Source organism: Hemitrygon akajei, chromosome 4 (genome assembly GCF_048418815.1).
Source record: "Hemitrygon akajei chromosome 4, sHemAka1.3, whole genome shotgun sequence".
Lineage (NCBI taxonomy): Eukaryota > Metazoa > Chordata > Chondrichthyes > Myliobatiformes > Dasyatidae > Hemitrygon > Hemitrygon akajei.
Genome location: NC_133127.1, coordinates 20,572,062 through 20,583,757, shown reverse-complemented (window position 1 = coordinate 20,583,757; position 11,696 = coordinate 20,572,062). Strand labels below are relative to the sequence as shown.

General features: G+C 42.6%; 1 protein-coding gene across 1 annotated transcript; it reads left to right on the top strand.

Moving 5' to 3' along the window:
* Nucleotides 1-2,645, top strand: ap5s1 (adaptor related protein complex 5 subunit sigma 1). Its single transcript, XM_073042135.1, has 2 exons — nucleotides 1-415; nucleotides 1,216-2,645. Exons 1-2 carry the CDS (start codon nucleotides 204-206, stop codon nucleotides 1,640-1,642), a joined length of 639 nt encoding a protein of 212 aa, XP_072898236.1. The 5' UTR covers nucleotides 1-203; the 3' UTR covers nucleotides 1,643-2,645.
* Nucleotides 2,646-11,696: the final 9,051 nt, after the last annotated feature.

Genomic DNA, 11,696 nt, shown 5'->3' with positions numbered 1-11,696 from the left:
ATGCTGGAAATTTTGAGCATCACACAGAAAATGCTGGAGGGCCCCATTAGTCAGGCTGTGCCTATGGCTGCTGGAGGATCTCTGCCAGCCTGTTGTCTTCTCCACCATAGATTCTGTCTGACCTGCTGACTTCCTTCGGCACTCTCACTGACGTCTTTCCCCGTGTTCTCGCGAGAGGCGTTGCCCACCTTGCTGCGGTTGCCATGGTACGGGGCTTCGTGCTGCTAACGCTCGGCCGCGGACGGACCCGGCTCCTCTACTCGCGGCTGTTCGGGCCCGAGGGACCGCCTGCCGAGCTCCCGGTTCCAGCCTCCGATCGGGACGCCGAGCTCGGGGCTCCAGTTTCCGACCAGGCCAGCCTCGGCCTGCAGCGTGATAGGCTGCGGGCGAAGGAACAGCTGATGGCCGTCGCCAGGTCGGGGGACAGGCAGGGGTCGGCGGGTTATTGGCGGAGGCCGGGGTAGTACAGGGATGGGTGTGTGATGGTGGTGGTGGGTACAGGGTGAGGTAGAAAGAGGCGTTGGATTGGGTGGAGGTGGGTGAGGGTGTTGGGATGGGTGAAGGGATTGGGGTGGGTGAAGGCTTTGGGAGAGGTTGGTGAGTGAGGGTTGCGGTGGGTGGAGGAGGTTGTGGGTGCGGAGTAGTGAGTGAGGCGAGGTTGTGGGGTTGGGGAGAGTTGGAGTACTTGGAGCAAGGTCTGAGGAGGGATTGTTGAGATGAGGGGTGCCATTAGTGGACAAGTGGCAAGGTTCCGAGAGAGTGATAGAGCTGCATTGTAAAATAGAGCGGCGCAAGTGGAGGGGAATGCTGGTGGAGAATGACGATAGCAGAGGTGGGTGACGAGTGGCATTATACAGGGGATGAGCAATATTTGGGGTGAACATCTGAAGTGTTGGTAGACTGAGGGGGTAGGAGCTTCAGGAGCAGGTGTAGCAGAGTGAAGGCTGGGGTAGACTGCAGTTTGAGTTCTGGAGGAATGTATTGGGGGAAGAGGCAGAGGTGGGAGGAGGCAAAGATAAAATGAGTGCGAACATTTGAAAAGTTCGGGAAAGGGAACAATGTGGTTCAGAACTTGAGGAAGAAGTGATATGAGCAGGTGTCAATCTAACTCTTGTTGAAGTGTGGTACATGACCTCCATAGCTGCAGGTACATGTGTCAGTGAAACTTGGAATATGTATGCAGTAGAATAAAGTCACTGTGCCTTTTGATTTCAGGCAAGTGTCTTCTTCCTGTATTTTGGCCCGGCAGGCAGCAGATAAACCCCTCCCTGACTCAGGGGCTGCTCTGAGTGAGGAATCCATTGGGTCCCAGGAGCCGGATTTGGGTGTGTTCCGACTCCCTGCTGGCGATATCTTCACCGAAGAAACAATAGTTGTGTGGATAGGAGTCCACTTCTTGGGCTTTGCCCTAATCTGTGATACTTACGAGAACCTTATGTTGGCAGAGAACACCCTGCGCCTGTTGGTCAGGTACTTTAAAGAGCATCTGAAACTGTTCAACCACAGTAATGATATTTTACTGAAGACAGATCGAATTGAGGCAATCCTCAACACGTTTCTACCTCATGGTCAACTGATGTTTCTTAACTGTTGCTTTATTCAGAGTTTGGAGAAGGAACTCAATGCTTCCATGTTGAAGTAAGACTAAAGCAGAAGTCACAGCAGCAGTTTAGAGAGAACCAGTGTTCAAATTTATGCTGACATGAAATGTCATCTTCCTGATGAGATACCTCTGTTTGTTTGTTCCTAGATGCTACCTGACCTGCTGAATATAATCAGCGTTTTATCCACTGATGCTTTTGGATGTTGAAATGCAAAGCTTTCATTTTCTTTACAGATTTTTTAAACAAACTCTTCAACTTTCTGCCCTGTTTCTGGCGTATAGATCACCCAATCAGTTGCTCATTCATTCTGAACCTGAAATAGAAGGGCAAGACATCTGATTCCAACCATGTCCTGTTCCAGTTCAATAATTGCACTTTCTAACTGCAATCATCGTGTCGTGATAGGGACCCAATCTAGAGCACAAAAACATTCTGGTGTAGTGGTTTTGTCTCAGAGATGAAATAGCCGATGTTTTGCCGTGGATGCTCAGTGCAACAATTCAGGCTTCTTGTCTTTTAGTTAAAATATTAAGCTGAGGTCCCATCCACTCCAGGTGAAGGGTCCCAAAATATCGACTGTCCCTTTCCCTCCACATATACTGCCTGACCGCTGAATTCCTCCAGCATCATCTTTGCTGCTCGCATCTGTCATATTCCATAAGTGTAAAACATCCCATGATATTTTAATGAAACAAAGGGGAGAGGGTGACTTCCAGTGTATTGTGGAATGACTTTCCCTTAATTTGAATTTGAAATTCTGATTGTCCATTCAAATCGGCTACTGCCCTTCTTGGAGCAATTAAGACATCCTTTATTGGTTGTAAAACTTTGGGACATTCTGAGGCTGTGATTGGTGCTACAGAAATGCAAGTCTTCTCTGTTTTGTCAGTGAAAAATGAAAAAAGATGTTCATATTTTAATGACAAATTTCATATTGTATCTGTGCAGTCAGATAACTAAAATAAACAACTTTGTTTATTCAATTTTGAAAGCTCATGACTATATCAATGCAAAATCAAATAAAGGAATTGGAAGAATTAATGAATTATTTAATGGATACCTTTTAAAAATAAAATTTTGGTTACCCAGTAAATGGTAGGGCCCTGGAGAGTGTGTAGAACAGAGAGGCCTAGGGGTACAGTTACATAGTTTCCTGAAACTGATGACATGGGTAGACAGAGTGGAGTGGTGAAGAAGACATTTATCAGTCAGGGTATTGAGTACAAGAGTTGGGATGTCATATTGCATCTGTATACAGTTTGTCATATTGGAATATTGTGTGGAGTTCTGGTTGTCTGTCTATAGCAGGGGTTTACAAGCTTTTTTATGCCATGGTCCAATACGATTAAGTGAAGGGTCCGTGGACCCCAGGTTAGGAATCTCTGGTCTATAGTAAGGATATTATTAAGATGTAAGGATGCAGAAAGGATTCACAAGGATGTCACTGGGACTGAATAGTGAGAGTTATAAGAAGAGGCTGGACAGAACTGGGACTGTTTTCTTTGGGGCACTGGAGGCTGAGGGGTGGGTGACCTTATAAAGGTATATAAAATCATTCAGGGCATAGATAAGGTGAATAGTTACAATCTTCTTCCCAGAGTAGGGGAGTCTAAAACTAGAAGGCATAGATTTAAGGTGAGAGGGGAAAGATTTAAAGGGGACCTGAAGGGAAAATTTTTCACAGTGATTGATGGGTACAGGGAACAAGCTGCCAGAGGTACTGTAGAAGTGTGCACAATTACAATGTTTATGAAACATTTGGACAGGTAGATGAATAAGAAATGTTTAGAGCAGTGTGGGTCAAATGAACAAATGAGACAAGTAGACAACTTGGCTACCATACATGAGTCGGGCCAAAAGGTTTGCTGCTGTGCTGTATAGCTCTGTGACTCTTAATTGAAGCTGTGTATAGGTAAGAAATAGAGCTATGACAGCACCTCGGAGCAAGAAAGTGTGTTCATGATGCTCTCATTATTAAGCTCCATAATAACATGACAGATGCCCTAGTCCACATTTGCCATGTCATTATGGAGCTTAAATTCTTCTTCACTTCTCTTGCTGTATGTCCTAAACACTTTTATTTGAAACAATGATGTGTTACTTCACAAAATAAAATATGTTTTAATTTCACTGCCGAGAATAAAGAGTTACTTGGCTTTAATTCCGGTTGTTTTGGATAACAAAGTAAATATTATGTCCAAGAACCATCAGGCTTACACCTCAGCCCAATGTGTGTTCATTCATTCTGCAGAAGGCCTTTAATTTCCTCTTGCTGCATATATAACTCAGGAGGCTTAAACCACAAGGACCAGTTTGGTGAAGGGAAATAAGAAATTCAGGGGGTGGGGGTGTGGTCACAGCTTGAGATGTTGGAACAAATAAAATTGGATAGAGATGGAGAGAAATTTGCTTTGACACACTTGATACCGGGAGGATGGAAATTAAGAGTCATTCATGAGATGCAATGTAAGTATTGGAAATCTAGAAATCTTTTTCAAACAAAGATGTGGCTTCCGCAGAAACCAATTAACCAATCAGAACTGAGATCACGAGATCTGCAGTTGCAATTAAGAGCAAGGCTGGAAAAATTGTGGCTGAGGTAATTGACCAAGCACAATGCATTTGAAGGGAGAAAAAGATTCAAGGGCTTGATGGTGATCTACCTTTTGAACATTCCCTGATGAAATGTTAAGCTCAAATGTTAATTTGTTTCTAATCTGTCCCACAGATGCTGCCTCACTTCAGGTACATTTTCATATTCCGACTAGCGGCATTTTGTCCTTGGTTAGCGGTCAGTGATTTGACAGTGGGGATTTCTAGTAAAATTAAAACCAGCAGAAGATACATCGAATGCCCCGCAGGCCACCAACCCAAGTGGCACCGGGGAAGTTTAAATTAAATGGCCACATGACTTGAGTCTCAATGGCCTGGAAGGCATTTAGGGCTAAGCAACATACAATCTGTTGGATGAACTTGGCATCTGGTGGATGGGTGGAGGTGTGGGAAGGAGTTGTAAATGTTTCCAGTTGAAACCTGGCATCAGGACTGATAATGGAGTCTTAGAGGAAGAAGTTTGTCCACGTGCTGAGAGTCAACCAGGCAAAACATAATTACAGGTTGAACCTTAAAAAATATAATCTGTTGAAATCATACAGAGGATGTTGCCAGGGAGTGTTGTATTGAAGTTGTTATAAAATAATTTTATATGTTGTGCCAGGGAGTTGTGGAGGGAAACAGATCTTTTGCCTTTGAGTTACGAGGGACAGCAAGAGAGGAAAATTCCAAGAGAGTGAGTGGTGATAATATACATAATAACGTGGTAATTGTAGGCCAGGATGTATCATTCCAGCGAAGCACTTCAGCTATGGGCTGACTCCTGGGGAAACAGATGCAGTTTTGAGCTTTTGCAGCTGTCAGAACCAGCCTGTTGTTACATTGAGTCATCTACCTGTAATATTGACTTATTTTTGAATGGATTATGAATATTACTCTTTTGAATGCTGGGGACAGCCTCAGAATACAAAGATATCCCTTGAGAACAGATGGGGAATTTCTTAAGTCAGAGGGTGGTGAATCTGTGAAATTCATTGCCACATTTGATTGTGGAGGCCAAGTCATTGGGTATATTTAAAGCAAAGATTGATAGGTTCTTGATTAGTAGGGGTGTCAATGGTTTTGGGGAGAAGGCAGGAGAATGGGGTTGAAAAGGATAATTAATCTGCAATGATGAAATGGCAGAGCAGACTCGCTGAGCTGGATGGCCTAATTCTGCTCCTATGTCTTGTGGTTGGTAAAATGAAAATCCAACATGGGGTTCAGACCTTTTGAACGACCTCTTCCCAAAATTGCTCTGCTTTGAATGTACCCAACTCTGGGAAAGCTCTGGGGTTCCATGTGGACTCAAATCTCTGTGCACGCAGTTTGACTGTTAACACAGTGTAACTCGTACTAAAATGTATTGTGTGAACCATAGAACATTACAGCACAGTACAGGCCCTTCAGCCCTCCATGTTGTGCCGACCCATATAATCCTTAACAAAAAGTACTAAACCCACACTACCCCATAACTTTCCATTTTTCTTTCATCCATGTGCCTGTCCAAGAGGCTCTTAAATACCCCTAATGTTTTAGCCTCCACCACCATCCCTGGCAAGTCATTCCAGGCACTCACAACCCTCTGTTGTTTAAAAAAAACTTACCCCTGATGTCTCTCTTATACTTTGCTCCCTTAATTTTGTACATATGCCCTCTGGTGTTTGCTATTGGTGCCCTGAGAAACAGGTACTGACTATCCACCCTATCTATGCCTCTCATAATCTTGTAGACCTCTATCAAGTCCCCTCTCATTCTTCTATGCTCCAAAGAGAAAAGTCCCAGCTCTGCTAGCCTTGCTTCATATGACTTGTTCTCCAATCCAGGCAACGTCCTGGTAAATCTCCTCTGCACCCTCTCCATAGCTTCCACATCCTTCCTATAATGAGGTGACCAGAATTGAACACAGTACTGTATAAGTGTGGTCTCACCAGAGATTTGTAGAGTTGCAACATGACCTCTCTACTCTTGAACTCAATCCCCCGTTAATGAAGCCTAGCATCCCATAGGCCTTCTTAACTACTCTATCAACCTGTGCAGCGACCTTGAGGGATGTATGGATTTGAACCCCAAGGTCCCTTTGTTCATCCACACTCTTAAATAATTGACCATTAATCCTGTACTCGGTCTTCTGGTTTGTCCTTCCAAAATGCATCACCTCACACCTGTCCGGATTGAACTCCATCTGCCATTTTTTTGCCCAACTCTGCAGCCTGTCTATATCCTCTTGTAACCTTCGACCACCTACAGCTCCATCCACAACTCCTCCAATCTTTGTGTCATCCGCAAACTTACCCATCCTTCCGCCTCTACATCCAAGTCATTTATAAAAATCACGAATAGCAGGGGTCCCAGGACAGATCCCTGCGGCACTCCACTAGTCACTGACCTCCAGGCAGAATACTTTCCTTCCACAACTACCCTCTGCTTTCTTCTTTTAAGCCAATTTTTTAATCCAAACAACCAAGGTTCCACTTATCCCATGCCTCATGACTTTCTGGATGAGTCTCTCATGAGGGACCTTGTCAAATGCTTTGCTAAAGTCCATGTAGACCACATCCACTGCCCTACCCTGATCAATTTCTTTTGTTACCTCATCAAAAAACTCAATCAGGCTCGTGAGGCACAATCTTCCCTTCACAAAGCCATGTTGACTATCCATGAGTAGACTACTTCTCCAAATGCTCATAGATCCTATCCTTAAGAATCCTTTCCAGTAGTTTGCATACCACTGACGTAAGAATATAGTTCCCAGGTTTCTCCCTTTTTTAAACAAGGGAACTACATTTGCCATTCTCCAGTCCTCCGGCACTTCCCCTGCAGCCAAAGAGGATTCAAAGATCATGGCTAATGCTCCTGCGATCTCTTCTCTCAATTCCCACAACAACCTGGGGTGTATCATATCCGGCCCTGGGGATTTATCAATCTTAATGTTTTTAAGAAGATCCAGCACTACTTCTTCCTTAATCTCCACACTGTCCAGCGCACAGGCCTGCTCTACTTCGACCTCATCCTGATCAAGATCCTTTTCACTTGTGAATATTGAAGCAAAGTAGTCATTTAGGACCTCCCCAACCTCCTCCGCCTCCAGGCCATGTTGCCATCTTTATCCTTTAGCAGTCCCGCCTTCGTTCTCATCATCCTCCTATTCTTCACATATGCATAGAACACCCTGGGGTTCTCCTTAATCCTACACGCCAAGGCCTTGCTTCCTTTTTCCTCTTGATGAGTTGCCTCACATGTTTCATCAGCCACGGTTCCCTTTTCCTACCATTTTTTTCCTTGCCTCAGTGGGACAAGCCTATCCTGAACCCAGCTCAAGTGGTCCCTGGAAATGGAGCTGGTTTTGCATATGACTGGAGAAAACACACCAGCTGTCAGAGGATTGAAAGAAGTGATGCACATGAACACCAATCACAAGTGACAAAGGTCTCAGCTGTATTGTTGGTTGAAATGTTTCTCCAGAATCTTGTGATACTCCAAAGGCAGTATAGTTGGAGCAGTGTACTTATGTACATGCATTACACTGAAGCCAAGTTTGTAACTATTTTTAAAAGGAATACTGGGGGATTTATCCCTGGAAGCCCTGGTTTGAGACATATCCCATTGCTACCTGTGGGAACTAGTTAAGCAGGAATAGACTGCTGCATCTCCTGCATTACAACACTATCTACATTTCAAGAGGTTGATACCAAAGTAACTTGAGATATATTTTAGTTTATGAAATGTGCTATGTAACTGTCTTGGGCATATACAGTACATTGTGCAAAGAATGACAGCTTTTAGAAGCAGCAGCAATGAAGGTCTTCAATATGGCTGTTTCAAAAGCCTTCTCATTCTTTAGATGCCGTGTCTTGGATGTACTGTGGCACAAGAATCCGAAACTCCCACTGCCAACTTCCTAGGTTGGCAGAATAAACTGAAGTGATGTAAGTTTAAAGACACATTTCTATTGTAATTTTTAAAAAATTCATTAAAAGACATTAAATTCATGGAAAATGGAAATGTTACCCCATACCAGTGCCAAGTTGGTATTCAATTAAAACTGGACCACCCTCTTGAGTGAATAGATTTATTTTGTATGCTGATGAGGTTATTTGGCTTGGCTAGCTAGTGAAAGTTGCCACCAGGGGTCAGTGTGCATCCACAAATGGCAAATGATGGAAGATTTGAAAATAGTTTTAATTAAAGCATTTAGACCCTACTTGGTTGTAAATTCCAGTATTGAGATTGGCTATGAAATATATGAGTTAATTAGGTTTTGGAAATATTTATCGTAGAATTGATTAAAACACACAATATTCAGCCATTAGTATTAAACTGTTGATGATTTATTCTGAAATTCTGATTCAAACCTGATGGGATCCAGTTATGTGTGTCACATTTGGTTGAATCAGGTATCAAGATAATATTACATTCTCTTTAAGAAGGACCTAGCTAGTTCTTTATAAATAAATGTACCAGGGCCTGCTAAACAGTCTGTGCCTATTGCAATATTATTATATGTTTCACATTAAGTGAGCTATCAATAGTTAAGTATTGGAGGTAGAATGGTAGGCTTAAGTTTTGGTTTGGAGTTGGAGATTATTGGCAAGATAGCATGGAAACAGGCCCTTTGGCCTTGCTGATCCCATGAGGTCATGCACCCATGATTTGGACTGAATCCAGCAGTGTTGTTATCGTGAAATGGAATTTCATTAACAAGGAAATTCAGCTATATGCCCTTTCTTTCCTCCCTTATCTCAGTTGCTGCTGGTTTACGTGGCTAGATGGCAGATCAAAACCACAATGCTGTGTGGGCTGTTTTGAGCTGTAGTTGCCAGCAGTTTAAGGGGTTGTTATTGGTTTATTATCATCACGTGGACAGAGATGCATGTTTTTTTTGTTTGTGGGCCATCCAGGTAGATCATACTATACACAAGTACGTTGCGGTAGTGAAAAAAACAACGTAGTGTTGCAGTTACAGGGAAAGTGCAGTGTAGGTAGACAAGTAAGTGACAAATGTAGTAATGAAGTAGATATAGAATTTAATAATTCATTTTATAGTTTATATGAGTTGTGTTTGAGAGTCTGATAACAGGAGGATAGAAGAGTCTGGTTGTATATGTTCTCAAACTTTTGTATCTTCTGTTTGATAGAGTGGGAAAAGAGAAAAGAAGATGGGGTAGGAGGGGTCTTTGATTATGTTGGTTGATTTCCTGAAGCAGTGGGAAGTGTCAACAGAGTAAATAACATAGGGAAGACAAATCTTGGACTGCACTCATAACACGCTGCAATTTCTTGGGTAGGGTAGTCGCTATACCAAGATGCAATACATGAGGAGAGGATGCTTTCTATGGTACATCTAAAGAGATTGGTGCACTGACTTGGTATGCACCGTCCTCAATGACACAGTGGAGTACAACTGCCACAAGTCTGCTTTTAACTGTTCACCCAGTTTTCTTCATGTAGAAGAACAATCTTCATTCACTGATAATTGTCCACACTCTGCTTCATTCCCCATTCAGTAGAGTCAAAGTTGAGTTTAGACAAGTATATTTATGCACATGTGCAATGAAAAGCTGACTTGTAGCAACATCACTGGCGCAGTGACACAGCATTCACAAGTGCAACAACTTATACAAGAATGAAATTAGAGTAATAACAAACACATTGTATTGTACTGCTAGTAGTCATGATGTTGCTGTAATGAGGCATTAAACACGGCTTTACAGATTGGTTCAAGGACCAAATGGTTGTAGGGAAATGGCTGTTCTTGAACCTGGTGTTGGGGGACCTCAGGCTTCTGTAGCTGCTGCTCAATGGGAGCTGCAACAAGATGGCATGAACCAAATGGTGGGGATCGTTGATAACAGAAATTGTCCTCTTGAGGCAATGCCTCATGTAGATACTACTGATGGTGGGGAGGGATGTGCCCATGATGTATTGGGCTGAGTCCACTACTCTCTGCAACTTCTTGAGTTCCTGTGCCTTGGAATTGCTGTACTAGACCGTGATGGAGCCAGTCAGGATACTTTTAACAAATAGTGTAAATAGTCTCACCATCACTGAATACACTATTAGAATTACCCAATATCCACAAAAGTTTCAAATTCTCTGGATAAAAGCACAATACTGGATGTATAAAGCAAAACATAGTAAGTACTGGAACCACATGATGTATGATGTGAAGAACAAGTCATTGGATATATTTAAAGTGGAGGTTGACAGGTTCTTCATTAGTAAGGGTGTGAAAGGTTACAAGGAGAAGACGGAACAATATGTTTGAAAGGGATATTAAATCAGCCATGATTGACTGTGCAGTAGACTTGATGGGCTGAATGGCCTAATTCTTTCCTATGTGTTGTGGTCTTGTGAGATAGAATGGAGAGATTAATAGCCCCTGTATTTTCCAGGAGAGAGGAAAAAACAACTTTTGACTTTGCAGTTGGAAAACAACGATGAGCAAATTTCCCCTAGTTCCTGTTGAATTTAATGGTGGAATTTATTGCTTTAGTACACAGTACAGTGCAGCACTGGAATAGGCCCTTCAGCCCTCAGTTTTGTACCAGGTTAATTAATCTAATGACACCTGATTGACCATGATTTCTAAGTGCTAGCTACACAGCTCCAGCCATTGGGTCTGTAGGAATCAAGTGCAGCTTGCAGCTTCATGGCCTGGTTTGTGTTTGAGTAGCAAGGAATTCCCCTGAGATCCAGTATTTATCATAAATTATTTGACTCTCCAATTCAGATCCAGCGAATTCCCAAGCTGCACATTTCATGCACCTGCTGAGAGTTTCCAGCACTTTCACTCCACATTCTTGAGCTTTTCTTCATAACCATGACCTCTTATCATTGGCATGAACCTTTTTCCCTTGTCTCATAATGAATGAATTAAAGCCACATAGTAATCAGAAGACATTCAGTATCTCAAACCTGTTTATCATTTTGCAAATTATCCTGGGCTTAGCCTCCATTCACTGGCATTGGCTCCAAATCCTTTAAATGCTTTCCCAAACAATAATGGGCAAATTTCTGCAATGCTTGACTAACTGGTGCTTTATACAAATTCAGCACTGCTTTCTTAATAGTTCATTCAGTTCCACCTGTGTTTAAGTCTCCAAGCCCCAATTGCCTTTTGAGATTCTCTTCCATCTGCACAGAGGTCATCATGGCTGCATCGGGATAACTTCCTTTGTGCGATGTTTCCATCCAAATCTTAAAAAGCATTCAAATGGGCTTTCTGAATTAATTTATGCTGTCCCTTCACATAATGAGGGTTAAGTATCATCACAGATGTTCTGCCAGTTCCTTTGGGTTTGATAACAGATGTTAATCAAGGCTGCATTTAGTACTTTAATTGGCAGCTCAGTGTACACATCACTGCTTTGCTCTCAAGTCTCGATTAAAGGTTGTGTTCATTTGAGGCATTGTGTGTTCAGTCCTTTTGAGAATCTGGTGCTATGGTCGATATTACCATCAGATCCTTCTGGAACACATCTATTCAAAGTAAACAGA

Bases quoted from the DNA above. Each gene is read 5' to 3' on its own strand.
- ap5s1 (XM_073042135.1), top strand. From the start codon at position 204: ATGGTACGGGGCTTCGTGCTGCTAACGCTCGGCCGCGGACGGACCCGG. The intron at 416-1,215 runs GTCGGGGGACAG...TTTTGATTTCAG, and splicing joins CAGCTGATGGCCGTCGCCAG to GCAAGTGTCTTCTTCCTGTA.